The 18,586-nt window shown below is 41.3% G+C and overlaps 1 protein-coding gene across 1 annotated transcript in view; it reads left to right on the forward strand.

Annotated features, from left to right (window-relative positions):
* The window catches only part of celsr1a (cadherin EGF LAG seven-pass G-type receptor 1a), a gene marked incomplete at its 5' end in the record, with an annotated part of 257,770 nt that overhangs the window by 173,939 nt on the left and 65,245 nt on the right, over positions 1-18,586 (forward strand). Inside the window, 4 exon segments of the mRNA XM_069909385.1 lie at positions 5,044-5,201; positions 6,790-6,953; positions 10,246-10,371; positions 18,407-18,573. Coding sequence (XP_069765486.1) covers positions 5,044-5,201; positions 6,790-6,953; positions 10,246-10,371; positions 18,407-18,573 — 615 coding nt within the window.

Here is an 18,586-nt window from a genome sequence, read left to right on the forward strand (position 1 = left end):
GGATTCTTCTGTGATCAGAATAACAGGTTATCTCTAACATTCAGATAGCTGTGTAAAAGAACAATTTACAGAATGTAGGATTGCAACGAAAAGGTAAATCAACACCAAGAAAAGGTTATGGGGTTCATTCAGGATCTGATGGCTACAGGGAAACAACAGTCTTTGAGCCTGTTGGTACATGCTTTCACACTGCTGAGCATTCTCCCTCATGGGATGGGTGAGTTGGGTTCCTCAGTGTGGATGCCTTTCCTAATACTGAAAATAAATATTCAGTATTTTTGTATTCAGTGCAAAGTAAGAGCCCTTAAATGAGTCTTTGATTGGATCTGTTGTTTAGGAGTCTGTTGGATGCCTTTCCAAGGCAGCAGGTAATGTCGATCCATGAAGGGGAGGAACATTTTCGTTATTTTCTGAGCTGCTTGTATGGCTTCTTCTAATCTTGAGTTGAGAAGCCCTTGTGCCCCACTGTGATGCACCCATCAAGTCTGCTTCCACCTGAAGTGCATTGAAACCTTATAACTTTATTTCCAAAACATCAAGGTTTCTCCTGCATTGTTTTCTGCAAAGAGGTTTTATTAGTTGCTGTCGTTTGTAAATTTTTGGGTGCGGGTAAATATAAATGATTTTTCCCCAGTGGGCACTTGTGGGGATGTTTCTTTTATAATTAATTTTCTCATAGATTAAAATGGAAGAAAGAAAGCTCTTGGTGGCACTGACAAACAAACTTTTTGAATCATGAAGCAACACAGTGGCCTCCTTCGGCTCTGTTCGTACTGCACCTCTGGTCGTATCTCCAGGCCACAAGCCAGGGCAGAGTTGATATGGAGATCCGTTTGTTACTCATGCAGTGGGATTCCCCCCCTGTTAATGACAGGTCCAAATGAACGACAGGAGAAGGGGCAAAGACAGGCCCCTGGCGCCTTGAAACCAGTTGCTTCGGGCAGATGGGGATCATTAACCACAGATCATAACTCATCTAGGAGAGGGAAAACTCTCTTGAGGCTATACTCATTCATGGAAAGGCTTTGGGAGTAAAACCCAAGTAAAAGTCTGGTGTCGGAGCCCCGAAGGTGGCTGACTGCTGTACTCAGCACCGACTCAGCAAGTCCTGCGATGCTGCTGGCACCAAGCTGCATAGACTTTCGTCGTTCCTTTGGACCTGTCATTAGTATGGAGGTGGAGATACTACCAGAGGCGCAGGCCTCATGGTTGATCATGACCGACAGAGGCCACACACAAAGGTGAGGCTAAAGCTGGAGTGGAACTGTTTTTTGTCTCCATAGTTAAGGATAAACGTGTACTGGGGACAGTGAAGACAAGGTTCATCAGGTTGATCCCTGGGTTGAAGGGCAGACTTTTGATGAGCTGAGCAGGCTGCCGGACATGAGAACTATGCCACACATGAAGGCCAGGAGTTGGACTTAGTTTCCAGAGGATGTTTGAGACTCACGCCATGAAGAACATTTGCATAGCAGTGGGAACTTGTCCCCACTACCACCCTTCACCTATGACAAGCTTTAGAGCTGGTCCTCACCAGCTCCCTCTAAATTGCCTCAAAACTTTCCTGGTTTATACTTCACACTCTATGAATTAAAGGTCAACGTTCCATTGGTCTTCCTAATTGCTTTTGTTTTAATACAAACAGACCCCAGATCCCTTTGTGTTGCAAAAAATTGTACTACCATCTGTTTATATAATAATTCACTTTTCATTCTTTATCCAGAGTGATAACTCACATTTTCCCACATTATGCATTAATTAACTGGCCTGAGGCACATCTATTCATATAGATTTGGAGACTCTCAAAACTTGCTCATCCGTCTGCTCCTTCATCGGCCTGATCATTTGAGTCAAGATTGGAAAGAATTAGGACTACTGAATGGTCCTGATTGCCAATCTGAAAATAGCCCATTTAACCTAACACTTTGTTTTTCATAAGTTAGCCACTTTCTTGTCCATTTAATATTTTATTCCAAACAGATCTGGTGTATTAACATTTTTATAGGGCATCTTGTCAAATTTCTTTTTGACATCCAAATTCATTACAGTTATTGGTTGCCTTTTAATTGTTGTTTGTTATATCCTCAAAGAATTCAAGTAAATTTATCAAATACATTTCTCCTTTCATTGACCCATATGTACTCATCTTGATATTTGATTTTCTGGATGCCTATTTCCAAATGTCCTCTTCTTGCCTTGTTAGTCATGGACTCCAGCATTTTCCCCAATGACTGATGTTGTGCTAATTGTCTTATCATTTCTGCCTTCTTTCTTTCTTGAATGGTATTGTTGCATTTGAGTTTTCTAATCCTCTGGGACCTCCTTCGAATCTAGGAAATGTTGCTAAATGACCACTAACACGTGCACAATCACTGTTGCGGCTGGGCTGTGGGAAGTTGCCAGGGTTAGCCCTAAGAGTTTACCTGGTAGAATCGGTCACTTTCCTCTCTTACACCAGATCCATTATAATGTCCAGGGAGCTTTGTGGCGAATGTCTGCCAAGCCGCCTGTCTCCCCTGTGGCGAGCCTTGCTGTACTAACATTGACTGTGCATTATCTCTACTGTTAAGGACACTCCCCTTGGGTATTACTGTATATGCATCTATTGTCTTTCATTATCGTACCATGAGTTTCTGCTAATAAAAGCCATGATTATTGTTTGACCACATCGTCTTTGTCTACTTCATCAACTGGCACTTCAAGCTTTGCGTTAAATTCTTCACCTTTCAGCCATTCCATGTTATTAATCAAAGAGATATAAAATGATGCTGCCTTTGCTCCGTTCCACTGACTCTGGACTGTGTTCTTACTGCTGTTCTAAGTATGGGTTGACTCACTGGATTGTTCACAATATGAACTTTCTCAATGCACCTCGATAGATATCACAGTAAGCATGAACTTGGGTTATTCTTAGGAATTAGGAGATAAAGTCTGTTTTTTAAAAAAATAATGACCTTCCTCATTTTAGGTACAATGGTGAAAATGTCCATTTTACTGTACAAATTCATTATTGGGGAAAGGGCTTCTTTTTAATGGTCGTCACAGTAGAATCCCTGTAGTGCAATTACGTCACAAGATATTTATTTTTGTCTGTATGGGAAACAGAAACATGGGTGTTAATTCCCTTTGTGGAGGGAATGCAAGGAAACAAACTCATAAGTTGCATGGCCTCTGTGTTGTCAGATCTGATGATGGAATGCGAGGACTCGGCGGAGCTCTGGTGACAATGTCACATGGCTCCACTGTATTCTGGGTGGTAAATATTAACAGCTTAGTTCTTGAATGCAACCCAGGAAAAGATGTACCACAGTACATACAAAAATGTTCTTAATTAGGTTCAAACAACCTTGCTAATAAATGTAATGATGGGAAAAACAGTTAGAAGTTGTTAATTGTCTCCTCTGCATTTTAGCCGATTACATAGCAGTGATATACTAGTATACATTTTAAAGTTACAAACAGTTGAATTTTGAAGCCTCTGTAATAGATGAGGGCAATATGAAATAAAAGCAACCAGAAAATTAAGTTGAAATAACAAATTTTCATTTGCACTTTGCTATCAAAACAACTTGGCAGTTCAATTACCACAGTGTTTTTTAGAAGCAATTCTAATGTTGATGTGGTAGCTTGATTCATTTCCCTGTTATTCATGTAATATGGCCTTTCCCTAGAGACTGTCAGCAAGGATTTTGTGCAGACTTCTGGATCGTAAAATAATTAATCTTGTCTTTGTTTTCTTCCACTTTGGTTTCAATAAATTCACATCATTTTGTAACCTTTAGCAGCTTTTGTCTTTTCATTTAACACCTGAATCAAAGAGGGCAAGTCCCGGTTATGAAGTTTGTCGCTGTAAAAGCTCTGCTGTTGTTTTACTCAACAATTGCACGCACTTGGTTCTCTGACGGACAGTTTGCTTTCAGCAAAGTCCTTAAGTTACTGGCATTCTTGACTGATCAAAAAGGTTCCAACCATACATTTGATAGTTGTCACTGGATCTCCCTGCTACTTGCATCTGGTGGCAAACTCAAATCTGGAATTCTCAGGGGAAATCCAGACCCATGCGTATACTAGGATATATTTAAGTGAATAGATTCTGATGTTCATTGGATCCACAAGCCAAGGAATCTAATCGCATAATGGTGTTTTCTTTCTTTGGGATTGAGTCCAAAAAATGATTTGTGTGTTGGTGTGAAATGTGATAACAACCATTTCTGTATGAGTTTCTGTCACTCCAGCCAGGAAATCCCTCCCCAGCACTTTAAGGTAGTGAGCCTCACTTGTGATTTGATATCATTCCTCAGGCAAGTTGCCTTTTGAGCCATTGGATCACATTGTCTCAGAGGAGACCATCTCTGGGACAACTTGGTCTTCCTAATGCAGTGATAGATTATTTGCCCTATCAGATAAGTTGCCATTCTACATTTCCCTCCATCATTGTGACGTGTTTAGTGGACCTGCCTAATAAGTAGAAATGATTTCAAACTGAACTATTATTGCGAGTGAACAATCTTGTTCCAGCAAAGTTTATCTCCTGCTCATACACTAGGCAGCATTGAATTAGGATCCTTCTCAGCCTTCCTCCCACCCAACCTCATCACACACCACACCTCATGGCCAGCTTTGAAATGCAATATGATTCCACAATATGATCCTTGTCATCACCCTACACCTCAATGTATAGGAGCTCATCCTTCTCCCCAACATCACCAACGCAAGTCCAATTCGGCATAGAAGTGCCATCCATCTCCACCTCCTGAAGCCCTTCCTTCTCCTTCACCTCTCCACTGAGATCAGAAGAACAGGAATCATGTTGCAAATTAAAAGCATGCAATGGCCAACCATTTATACTGTGGGGTTTGGGCCTTATGGATGACCGAAGTTTGCAACATGGCGCAATACTGCAACACTCGTGTCTTTAGGACACTGAATATCTAAACAATGTTATTCTCTATTGTATCCCGGTAGTTCAGCCATGATAAAACTGGGCATTTTTATCTTCCCCTGCTTTGCTGCAGGTATAATTGTTCTCTTCCTTTTGTTTAGCCAAATATTGGCAGGTTAGGCATTCCACATGGACCATCGGGAGAGAAAGTTGCCATAGTTACAGTTGATGATTGTGACACAGCAGTTTCAATTCGATTTGGAAGTCATATTGGAAACTATTCATGCGCCGCTCAGGGAACACAGACTGGATCAAAAAAGTGAGAAATAACTGGTGTGCTACTAAGCTATTTTATAATTTTAGTTCAATAGATTTGTAAAATGTATTGTTTTATGAAGCATTACAAAAAATGGAACAAAGTACGTTTTAGTTTTTAAAGATGCTCTCCTCCCTATCCTTTTGAGGCTTGCACCCTGTTCCATCAGTCCTGCTGCAGGACAGTATCAGTGAAGTGTCTGGGACCACTGTGGTGACCTCTTCAAAATCTTCACCTCCCACCACGGGGCAATCTCTGATTCCTATTTGGATCCTTTGTCCAGGGATCCTGAGACCTACAATGGAGATCTGACAGTTTGATGGCCAAACAATCTACTTAGAACTTCGCTTTTCACCTCCCGAGTTTCATTTTAGCACTTACAAAAATAGTGATGCATGTATTCTGCAAATAAAAAGCACACCTGAGTTTTTTTCTTCGTTAACTTGAGCAAAAGGTTTTGTCTATGCCACTCACATGCATGGATATATAAAAGAGATATTTTCAAAGGTTCACCTGGTTCCCCTTTCTTTATGTGAGGAGAACAGCCATTTTGATAATGGGAAAGACGAGAACCAACTGTGGGCCAACAATTTAGATAGATTAATTGTCATCAGTAAAGCTCGTTACTTTTACCTTTCCTCCACCTTGGGCTGAACACCTCAGATGACCCATTTGTGTTTCAGCTGAGGTCAGTCCTCAAATTGACCTTCAATTTCTATTTGCTCCTTTTTGACCCACTACCATGCCTGGTGGTTGACATGAGTGTTATTCACGGGATGGCATTCAGACTGGTTCCACTTTACACCCACGATCTCTGTTTCTCCCAGCTGCTCCACAAAACTGCCCTGTTTTGTCTTTGCACTGATAGGCAACTCCAAGAAGCTGAGGTTTTGTGGTCTCTCAAGCTATTCCACCACACTATGCCGCGACTAATTGACGGCCAAGATCAGACAGATAAGCCTCAACAATACATCCGTCGCAGATTTAAAATTAACAACTGAAGTTGCATCAGCTATCATTTTCTGAAAATAGTTCTAAAATTCATTCTCCTTCATCATGGTAAAACCTTTGGTGCCTTTACTCTGGTCTATGACCCAAGTCAAAATTTCTCCCCATCTCCCCTATCATTTCCTTTTAATATCTTCCCTTTTTTTAATTGCTCAGAATGCAATATCAATTTGCGTAATCTTCCCTTTTAATTTAACCTTTAGTATTCAATGTTCAAATTGGGCTGACCACCCTGAACAAAATTACTTTTGCTGACCTGTCAGAAAAGAGCAATGTCATCTCAGAGGAGTGAGAAGGCCAGTTCATAGTTCCTCCACGTTGATCACCATTAATGTCCGACATCTGTACGACTGACTATACTGTGATATAAACTGTGCAACTACTTCTGTTCTGAATAGGTGTAATTCAAATCATAGTTTAAGTCATGAATGAAGTTAAATCATGAATATGAGTGTCCTGTTATTCAGTTGTTTGAAATTAATTTTGATTGTCCATTAAAGTCTAGCTAATCAGTATTTTACCCCAAAAGGTAAAGTAAGTTATTCACTAACAAAGAGAGTCTGTGCTCCTTTCATCTTGTCAGGTCTTTGGATTTGACTGGCCCTTTATTGCTTGGGGGTGTTCCAAACCTGCCTGAAGATTTTCCTGTTCGCAGTCGTGAATTTGTGGGATGCATGAGAAACTTGACCATCGACAATAAGCAGCTTGATATGGCAAGTTTTATAGCAAATAATGGCACGCTTGCAGGTAAATAATGACGACTTGTGTAAGTGTACCAATGTGAAATGATGTGGTAAGGAAAATGAATCTAGTCATGAAAGAACAACTTCTGCACTAATCAAGCTTTTCATGGCTCTGCTGTGTGGCTTTGATGTATTGGCTTATTATTCTTCATTATACCTTCCTCACACCTTAAAGCCATGTCACCTAAATCCTTCAACAACCTCTACAGATGCCCATTCAAGAGCGCCTTGTCCCGGCACCTCACGGCTTAGTATCAATAACTTGCTAAATTCCAGAACATTAAAAATCTTACTTGTAATTCATCAAATATAACATGGATTTTTTTTTTATAAGTACTGTATATTGCTCGAAGCAATGATTTAAGCAAGATCAGTTGTTACATTTTCTTCTGAATTAAAATCAAAGATGATTCTTTGATTTTTAATTCTGTGCAAATTTATTTTTTTAAGATTAAGATTTTTCAAAAGTAATATTTCTTTCTACCACTTAATTCTGTTTAACTTACTTAGAGCAAATATTTCATACCTTTCAAATTACATGACATGATTTTTTTTTAAAATAAAAATTGTTACTTAGAAGTAATAATATCTTTTAGTGAAACCGAGGTGTAAAATGGAAAGTTGAGAGATCTGTAGCCCCATGGCTAACAGAGACCTGCGTCGATTCCAGATAGAGAGCTTTCATCAAGCACCCAATTTAAACCTTTAGCAGAATGAGAACAAAATGTCAGCATGGTTCCTCACCAGAAGGCACTTGGGAAAGCCAATGCCTATAAGTTTGTCTCCAGGTTAGAATAGCGTGTGGCTTAGAAACAGATCTGTAGATGGTGGTGTTCACATGCTCCTGCTGCCCTCCATCAGGTGGTGCGTTCGTCAGGTAGTTAACTTTGTCCTAGAAAGTGTTGAGCAAATTGTGTATAGCTAAACCTGCACTCATCCAGACCAAGAGCGAGTATTCCATCATGGTCTTGACTAGTGCCTTGCACCATGCTAATGCTGTGTGTAATGAACATATTGGTTGCAGGCATCCAAAACAGTTATTGCAGCGGCCCGCGTGCAGTGTTCAATTGGCAGTCGGCACACATTATTCATCCTAAAATGAGATGTGGGGAAGTTGGGAGGAACTCCAAGAAAACAAACTCATGGAAAATGATCCAAGGGAAATGCTTGATTGGGTCTTGAGGAAAGTGGTGATAAAGTGCACTTTGAAATCTTTTTATTTCAGAATTTAAAACTCGAGCCTACTCAGATGCCCAGCAGCATCTGTGAAGAGAGAGAAATGTTTCAGCTCAACAACCTTTCATCAGAATCTGGCAACATTTTTTTGCTTTTATTTCAGATTTCATTCACTGCAGGATTTTGCTTTTAAATCTGAATATGATGGTCTTACCTTTTCTTTGGTCATTCTTGTTTTCTTTTGTGTAATGTGTAAGCCTTACCTCCTGAAAGACTTTTCATCAGGAGTGGTCAGAACAGCCAAGTTGGAAAGGAATTTATTGGTGTAGTTAATGTTTTCAAGAAAGAACAAGTTGATTAGAGAAGAAAAATTCAAATGCCATCTATAAATTTGCCAATGACACCACGGTCGTCAGCAGAATCACAGACAGCAATGAAGAAGTGTACAGGAGGGAGATGGATTAGTTAGCTGAGTGGTGTCATAACAACAATCTTGCACTCAACGTCAGCAAAACCAAGGAGCTGATTGTGGACTTCAGGAGAACATGAACCAGTCCTCATCGGGGGGGGTGGGGGGGGGGTCAGTAGTGGAGAGGGACAAGAACTTCAAGTTCCTGGGTGTCACCATCTCTAAGGATCTGTCCTGGAGCCTTCATGTCAATGCAATCAAGAAGGCTCGCCAGTGGCTACACTTAGTGAGGAGATTTGGTGTGTCTCGCAAAAGTTTTTCACAGGTGTACCATGGGGTGCATTCTGTCTGGTTGCGTCACTGTCTGGTATGGAGTTACCAATGAAAAGGACAGGAAAATACTCCAGAGTTATTAACCCGGCCTGCAACATCACAGACACCAGTCTTCACTCTGTTAAGGACATCTACAAAAGGTGGTGTCTTAAAAAGCAGCCTCTATCCTCAAGGGCCCCCACCACCCAGGACATGCCCTCTTCACTTTGCTACCATCAGAAAAAAGGTACAGGAGCTTAAGACAAGAACTCAACAGCACAAGGACAGCTTCTTCCCCTCTGCCGTTGGATTTCTGAATGGGCAATAAATCACCTCACTTTATCCTATTTTCCTGTTTATTTATTGAAATGAAATTTATAACAATAACATTTGCACTGTGATTCTGCCACAAAACAACTAATTTTGTGACCCGTTCATGGCAATAGATTCCAATTCTGAACTCGAATGAACAGTTTGTTTTTGAATTGAGTGGTTTCAGTGCACAATTTCAACACTGAAGACTAGAAATTCTTCTGCATCTCAAAGCAGCTTTAAAGCAGGTCTGCGTGGTTCTGTGTGCCATGGTTTTGAGAGACTCTCGGCAACAGAATTCTATCTCAAGAGGCCCAAGGTAGAGTCAAACCCTAAACAGAGACCTTTGATCTCGAGGCAGGGTAAGAATTGAGGCAGGCCACAGATTGCAGAGGTTAGTAAATGGACTGACAAGGTTAATAGGATCCTACCGAGACAATGGAGGGCCAGGCCAGGGGCTGATGGATACAGTACAAGGGAATAAGATGAGTATAATATATTAGAGCATGGGAGCTGTGAGGAGAATGCAGAGGCACCCCTAGCCTCCCACTTCACAGGCTTCCAATCCACAGAATAATTTTGCACATTACATCTAGACATGTGTGCACTGCATGTAGTTTGACCTTATTCTATGTGCCCATTGCGTCCACACAATCATGCTCGGTTTTTACATTCGATTAATTTCCTTAGTGCACAAAATAGTTACAGAACACAGAAAAGTTTCTTGCTCAATGTCCGTTGCGATCTTTCACAACCATTCCATGGGCTTAGACATTTGTTGGAGTTAGCATCTATCGTTTGATCAATCTATTTATAACCACCCAAGACAAATTTCTAGCATCTAATGTCTTGCTGCAAATTTATTCTTGTTATTGCTTATTAAAATATTGACAACCTGGATATTTTCTGTAAGTTGGATATGAACACGACTCGCCCTAAGCGTGCTGATGAAGTATTGTTCCTCCTTTAAAAGATGTCTGAGAGGAGACCAGAAGGCAACATCCAAGAGGAGAAGCTCAGAATGGAGTTTCTGATCGTGAAGGAAGCGAGGTTGAAAGCAATGTCTTTTTTTTTCTTATTTTTGCAGGGTGTCCAGCTAAGAAGAATTTTTGTGACAGAAACATTTGTCAGAATGGTGGACAGTGTGTGAATAAGTGGAATACGTACAGCTGTCAATGTTCTTTACGATTTGGTGGCAAAAACTGTGAGCAAGGTAAATTATTTAAATCCACAATGGTTAAAAGAAAAGAGTTTACTTTTGGCTCAGTGCAAACCTAACTTCAGATTTAATTTGGCCTATAACCTTATCATCAACAAATTGCACAACATTTATCTAATCTGCTCTGGTTCTTCCACAGAAATGAAATGGCCAGTCCACGTGCTTCTCTGTACTGATCCTTCAGTCCATGTGGCACAAATAAATGGACCTATTTAGTGAGAACTGGCCAGACCATATACAGATAAACCCCTGGTATTCGGCACCTACATGGACTGGTAGATGCCGGTTAAGTGAATTTTCTGGTTGCTTGAGACTCACTCTTACCATGTCTAACTAATACACCTGCATTAAGAATAAACAGTTTAAAAGACAAAAATACTTTGTTATGCACAAGTTGTACTGGTGTCTGAGGACTGGAGAGTAGCAAATGAACAGACTGTGGTCCAAAAAATGTTGTAGGGAATAGAGTCAGGAACACAAACGAGTCAGATTAACCATGTGATAGACAAAGTTTTAAAAAACAGTAATGAGCACAGGTTTATCAGTGATGTGTGGTTTGATTAGATAAAGGGAAATTGTGTTTAACTTATCTGACAGTTGTCAGATGAAGTAATAAGAGAGAGTCAATGAGGGTATTGTGGTTCATGTCACTAACAGGGAAATTTGATAAAGTGCCACATGTTCAGCTTGTCATCAAGAATAATGCTTGTGGAATAAAATAGGAAGGTGCAGAGTGAATAGAAAACTGGCCACATGGCATAATGGGAAAGGGAGAAAAGAATGGTGCATTAAAATTTCTCAGGGGTCAGTTCTAGGACTTAATATATATTAACACAGAAATGTAATGTGAAAAAGTGAAAGATAATTTGGTGGAAAAAAAATAGAGAGAAACAATCTAAACAAAATACTGCAATGTTGAAAGGAGTATAGAAAAAGAAAGATCTACTAAATAAGTTACTGAATCAAGGCAGGTTGAGAAAGTGGTTTAAGAAATGGTTCTTTGAGCTTGATAACAAGGAGCTGGGAATGCCAGAACAAGGAAGCTGTGATGAAACTTAGTAAAACCCAAGCTACGATATAACTGGTTATACTTTATATCACACTTTAGCAAAGACATGAAGCCTCAGACGAGGTTCAGACAAAATGCACCAGAGTGATTTTGGAGAATTATTAGTATAATTGCTCTAACTAAGTCCCCAGAAACCAGAACGGTTCAAGGACTTTGGACAGGAGAAGCTGAAGTTGTTCTCTTTGGAATAGAAGAGGTAGGAAGGAGACCCGGTGGAAATAATTAAAAATGTGGAGAGTTGAGACGCAGTAGATGGAAGGAAACTATTCCCATTGCCAGAGAGATCAAATACCAGGGGACAAAGAGTGATAATTGGTAAAAGAACAAGCGAAGAGAAGCTTAATGTACTGCCGTAGGCAACTGATGAGGCTAATTCAATTGCAGCAGCCAAATCAAGTCTGGAAGGAGGAAATTTGCAGGATGTGGGGAAGATAAAGCATGGGACTCTTTCTTTAATTTTCTGCTGAAATCCAACCCATTATGATCCACCTTAATGTAACCGTGGTTTTATCTCAGCATTGTTCATGCAGGTAACTATAGAATCAGCGGTGTGATGCTCACAAGAAGGTTCCCCTCTTGAACATTATCACATGGCTTCCTTCTCCTGCCTGCGTGAGGTGTTTACTCTTCATATTGTCGTTGAGAATCACGGTAATTGCAGTAAAGCAGGACAGTAGAGATAGATGCTGAGTGACAAACCCGTTCCACTGGAAGCCACTTGCAGCATGTGACTTGATCTCCAGGACGTAGTCCAGGAGGTGCCAGTGTTTGGATCGGGGATGCATCCAGGTGGTCTTCAGGCTGTCCCTCTGCTGAAAAAGGGTGTTTGTAATGACAAGCCGCTGTTCTGCGCAGAGCTCCAACAGCCATTGTCGTTGCACTTGCCGACACCATGTTTGCCCAGGATTCCTGGCCAGGTTTCTGAGTCTTTGCCGACGCGAGCGTTGAAGTCGCCAAGGATGACAACCTTGTCGGCTGTTGAATGAGGTTGCGCAGGTCAGTGTAGAACTTGTCCTTTTCTGCTGGTTTCGCCTGGAGGGTTGGAGCATAGACACTGATGAGGGTGATGCGATGCTTGTTTTGAAGAGGGAGTCGCATGGGCATGATCCGGTTCAAGTGGCCTGTCAGAAGGTTTTCGAGTTTGGAGGCAATGGAGTCAGATACAGCAATGAGCTCTCTGAACCCTTCTCCATTAACAATGGTGTGAAGCAAGGCTGTGTTCTCGCACCAACCCTCTTTTCAATCTTCTTCAGCATGATGCTGAACCAAGCCATGAAAAACCTCAACAATGAAGACGCTGTTTACATCCGGTACTGCACGGATGGAAGTCTCTTCAATCTGAGGCGCCTGCAAGCTCACACCAAGACATAAGAGAAACTTGTCCGTGAACTACTCTTTGCAGACGATGCCGCTTTAGTTGCCCATTCAGAGCCAGCTCTTCAGCGCTTGACGTCCTGTTTTGCGGAAACTGCCAAAATGTTTGGCCTGGAAGTCAGCCTGAAGAAAATTGAGGTCCTCCATCAGCCAGCTCCCCACCATGACTACCAGCCCCCCCACATCTCCATTGGGCACACAAAACTCAAAACGGTCAACCAGTTTACCTATCTCGGCTGCACCATTTCATCAGATGCAAAGATCGACAACGAGATAGACAACAGACTTGCCAAGGCAAATAGCGCCTTTGGAAGACTACACAAAAGAGTCTGGAAAAACAACCAATTGAAAAACCTCACAAAGATAAGCGTATACAGAGCCATTGTCATACCCACACTCCTGTTCGGCCCCGAATCATGGGTCCTCTACCGGCATCACCTACGGCTCCTAGAACGCTTCCACCAGCGTTGTCTCCGCTCCATCCTCAACATTCATTGGAGCGCCTTCATCCCTAACGCCGAAGTACTCGGGATGGCAAAGGCCGACAGCATCGAGTCCACGCTGCTGAAGATCCAGCTGCGCTGGGTGGGTCACGTCTCCAGAATGGAGATCGTGTTATATGGCGAGCTCTCCACTGGCCACCGTGACAGAGGTGCACCAAAGAAGAGGTACAAGGACTGCCTAAAGAAATCTCTTGGTGCCTGCCACAATGACCACCGCCAGTGGGCTGATATCGCCTCAAACCGTGCATCTTGGCGCCTCACAGTTTGGCGGGCAGCAACCTCCTTTGAAGAAGACCGCAGAGCCCACCTCACTGACAAAAGACAAAGGAGGAAAAATCCAACACCCAACCCCAACCAACCAATTTTCCCCTGCAACCGCTGCAACCGTGTCTGCCTGTCCCGCATCGGACTTGTCAGCCACAAACGAGCCTGCAGCTGACGTGGACATTTACCTCTTCCATAAATCTTCGTCCGTGAAGCCAAGCCAAAGAAGAAACATGGGATAGAGAAGAAGAGGCCACAGGCATTCTGATTTTGCATGCATTCTCTTGTACTTTCCCTCGCCTCCATATTAGCCTTTCAATGCTGATGTATATGGTTGCTGTGGCTAAGACCTTCTTCCTATAATTCCTAGTGGCATCTGAGGTTTACACAGATGACTGCAATTACAAATCAGGCAGGTTACATTTTAACACACTGTTCAGTGTAAAATCCAGCTCAAAGATGTATTTTTAAGGTACATTTTCCCAGTTTTGGCATTGACCTTCATGCTGAAAACATTTGAAATCCTAAATAAAGGTGAATTGCAATTTTTACATATTCATTTTTCAAACGCACTTTGCTTTCCGATAAAGTCAGTGCCTCAAGTTGTATAGTCACAACCAACTTGAATCATTGGCTCCAGTTGGCTCAGCAAGATGATTTAGGTCAAGATCTTTGTTCTTTCTGTAAATTGTTGCAGGCCAGATTCGTATGGAAGGGGAACAGAAGCAAAACTGAGAAGATGTCTTGGCTCTTTCCGGAATCCAAGAATATGGTCAAAGCTGCAGGCGAAGAAAATTTGTATGAATGCATTTAATGACCAGAAACCCTGTTTGAGGAGGGAACAAATAAATGTTGGGATTTGCTGTCCCTTCTATTAGCCTCCTGGCATTTTTTATGATTGGTTTCTGGTATCAGTGTCACATAATTATTCACACTTGTCAAAAATAGGGAAAAATTGAAATGCCACTTTATAATCACTGCCTGCTGTGTCCATTACTACTGCAGACGCATCTTGGGTGTCTGACAGACTCTGACACTGCTTTGCCTTGAGGATGTGGGATTTTCTTTGACCTTCCTTTGACATCTTTTAGAGAAGGCTGAAAATAAACATCCTTTATGCAAATTGATTTTTTTTTTTGTTAAGCCCTGATCAGGACCCAACCCCCTTCCCAAAGACTGTAGTAATTACGAAGCTATCCTTGGGAGAATTGGTATTTCTCACTGTCTGTCTTTTATGCCGAGTTTCAGGGAAGCTTGAAATCCCACAGAGAGGCTCTGTTTCCTCTAAATTAAAGAACTAAAATTGGATAAATAAGAAATTTTTGAGTCAGTCCTTTATCTTGGAACTACTATTGAGAGTTGGACTTTGTGATGTCTTTTTTTAAATAGAGGGAGTTTGTTTCCTACCTATTGTTTCTGAATGAGGGTGGATTTTTTTTACAGTCACCAGCATTTATTGTCCTTTCAGAATAAGTATTTTTGTCATGTAACTCAGTGAAAAATGGTAATAAATGCCAGCACATTTTCCAGGTTCCCTTAAGGAAGACTCAGTCCAGAAATTAGAGACAGTTCTCTTGAACCCTTTGGCCCTTTCCAAACAATCCTAGACAACAATATACATTTATTTCTATTGCTGAATAACATGGAGAATGACTGGAACTTTGCTTGACCACACCTTAAGATTTTCTCGTTTCAGTACCGTGTTAGCCATGTTTACCACACCTTAAGATTTTCTCGTTTCAGTACCGTGTTAGCCATATTTACCACATCTTAAGATTTTCTCATTTCAGTACCGTGTTAGCCATGTTTACCACACCTTAAGATTTTCTCGTTTCAGTACCGTGTTAGCCATGTTTACCACACCTTAAGATTTTCTCGTTTCAGTACCGTGTTAGCCATATTTACCACATCTTAAGATTTTCTCATTTCAGTACCGTGTTAGCCATGTTTACCACACCTTAAGATTTTCTCGTTTCAGTACCGTGTTAGCCATGTTTACCACACCTTAAGATTTTCTCGTTTCAGTACTGGGTTAACAATGTTTACTGCAGGTTTTAGCAGTTTTGTGCTTCAATGGAACATCTCACTTCCTGGTTTGATAGTTGCTTGTCGATTCAGTAGGTAGTGTAATGACTGACCAAGCCAAGTTCAATGTTCACAGTGGTCCCTGAAAGGGTTTTGGCCAAAACTCCTTGCTGTTTTTTTATTTTTTATTATTATAATAAAGAAAACTACATTTATTTATATAACTTAAATTTCTGAAAACTTGGCATCCTTACGGCAGTATCAGATTGGCAGGTTTTCCAGATGATGGATGTCTTTTCTACTGATGCACCAACCCACTATTAATTCACTTATCTAGACGCCAGACAGTATTATAATAATTTTCCAGTAAACCGAACAAGTAGAAAGAACCCACAAGAGAAATGCTGACTGGTAAGTTGAAAGGTAGCACAGAAGCGAGGGTCCTGGAGAGGAGATAGTGAATAGGGAACAGGGAATCCTGTGTTTTGAAGAGGAGCATGACAAGCGTCACCTGGTAACCGAGACGCAGAAAATCTGGACAGTGGATTATTGGAGTTTAACTGCACAACTGAACTGTGCTCAATGGCCATACGCTTAACAGGTGCACCAAGGATGTGATGCTGACTGAAAGACTGGGATTATGAGACATGGAGGAAACCTGACGTGAGTCAACTTCCGAATCAAATCGCTGCAAGGCCTCGTCGATGTCGCCATGGGTTTCTGTCTTAGCCCAGCGCCAGAAGTGACAGAGCACACAAAAGAGGATTTTTGATGTTATCTCCAGGTTACCAGAGGAATGTTGACTCAACAATGCTGCTGTTATTCCCCGGCAAGGTCTAAATTTCAGATCCTCAAGGAGTATGAGTGGTGCACAGATCTCATTTCTGCCCTAAGTGCACCTATTAGCATTGTCCTGTGTAAAACAAAATTTGTAATCGGAACTAATCCCTCTCACATTTTCACCATGGTGACAAGAAAACGTTACGTCTCAAAGGTCTCAGTCTGAACAAAATTAACAGTATAATTAATCCAGCATATGATACATTTGGCATTCTCTAGTTATGTTTCACAAGCTCTCACTGCTGCACCAGCTGCCAATTACTTAAGAGACTAATTATATTTAAGTAAACCAGTTGAGAACACAGTGCTAACAAATTCTGTCTCCTTTAGAATTAGAATGTTCATTCATATCCTTGAATATCTTGAGTGACTGGCTGTGTCTCGAGAGCATTTCCCCCATTTTTTTTTAAAACAGATTTAAAAATAACCTGCCTCTCAAAAGAATGAGAAAGAGCTGTCTGGTGAGTGATAACAAGTACGAGTTGCTGCAGCAGATTAATTTGCCTGATTTAACCTGAACCCTCTTTTTGGAAGTGACGTGGGTACACCAATGGAACAAGACTGTGAAACCAATGTATTCAGCTTGAATACTTGGGAGTTTTGAAGGAGGAAATTGTTTTTGTTTTACTGTAGCAGAATCTCAAAAGTGTTATCTCTTGTTGATCAGAGGTGAATGGGTAATTAAAGCAAGGAAGCTTTAATTGCTCTTAACGTTTATGGGCCCCCTTCCCTGTGAAACAACCAAGCTTAGTTAGTTTCTAGCACACTTCTCTTCTACCGATGACATAAAAATATATTATCATTTTAGTTAAATGTGTGGGCCCCTCCACATTTGAGATTGGCTGCCATACATTACACAGGAGGGGCGATTTGCATGGCCTGGGTTTGCATTTCCTTCAGAGCAGAAGATGGAGAAGTCAACCAATTGCAGTGTTTGAGATGACTGATAATGGGGGTGGGGGGCGCGGGGGGTGGAGAGAGGGACTGTGAATCATCCACAGCAAGGATGCTGACATCAGGAAGCACTGCTTCACATAAAATACATGGAAATGTGTCAAAAATATCCCTGCAAAGATGAGGTTAGGTCTACTTTCTGAATTGAGTTATTTTTGTAGCCAGAAAGATTGTGAAATCAGGGTTAATACAGGAAATTGAAATGTGTATTAGGAGTGATCCAATTAAATGATTGGGAAAAAAAAACCTCAAGGAGCTAAATATTCCCTCATTCCTTGTACATGCCTTTTATTTTCACAGCTCATATTTATTTTGCATTAAGGGCTTCTTTGTTGACAGGATTTTTATTGCTTCAGTTTTTTGTTGACATTAGGAGCACCACCACCCAGGCCAAGCCCTCTTCACACTGCTACCATTAGTAAAAAAAAGTACAGGAGCCTGAAGACGAGCCCTCACTGACACAAGGACAGCTTCTTCCCCTCCGCCATCAGATTTCTGAATGGATAATGAACCACAGACACTACCTCACTTTCTCCTATTTTCTTGCAATATTGGTTTATTTTTGAAATGTAATTTATTTCAATATTTGCACTCTGAATGCTGCCACAAAACCGAATTTTGCCATGTTTACATTTAGACATACCGCAAGTTAACAGGCCATTTCTGCTCACGAGTCTGTACCGCCCAATTTACACCCCCGATATGTTTTAAATGGTGGCGGGAAATGGAGCTCCCAGAGAATATCCACGCAGACACGGGGAGAACATGCTTACAGACAGCGTGGAACTCCAACCCCAGTCCGGTCAGTCCCAATCGCTGGCACTGTAAAGGCATGCTAACTGTTACGCCAACTGTATGCAATTTTTCCAATTTATGACAATTCTGTTTCTGAAAAGTCAGTGGAAAGGGATTCCATGTTCCAGAATTATTATTGGTGCACATTTCTTCAGAAATTGGGTCATTTTTCACTCCTGGAGATGCTTTTCTATTCTCTCTGCAGTGATGCCCAACCCCCAGCGTTTGAAGGGCAGCAGTATGATCTCCTGGGCTGACCTTGATATTACCATATCTGTGCCATGGTACATTGGTCTAATGTTCCGCACAAGAAGGGCCAATGGATTCCTTGTTCAAGCAAATGCTGGGGCTTCCTCCAAAATCAATATACAGGTGAGCAGCTATC

Source organism: Narcine bancroftii, chromosome 13, assembly GCF_036971445.1.
Source record: "Narcine bancroftii isolate sNarBan1 chromosome 13, sNarBan1.hap1, whole genome shotgun sequence".
Classification (NCBI taxonomy): domain Eukaryota; kingdom Metazoa; phylum Chordata; class Chondrichthyes; order Torpediniformes; family Narcinidae; genus Narcine; species Narcine bancroftii.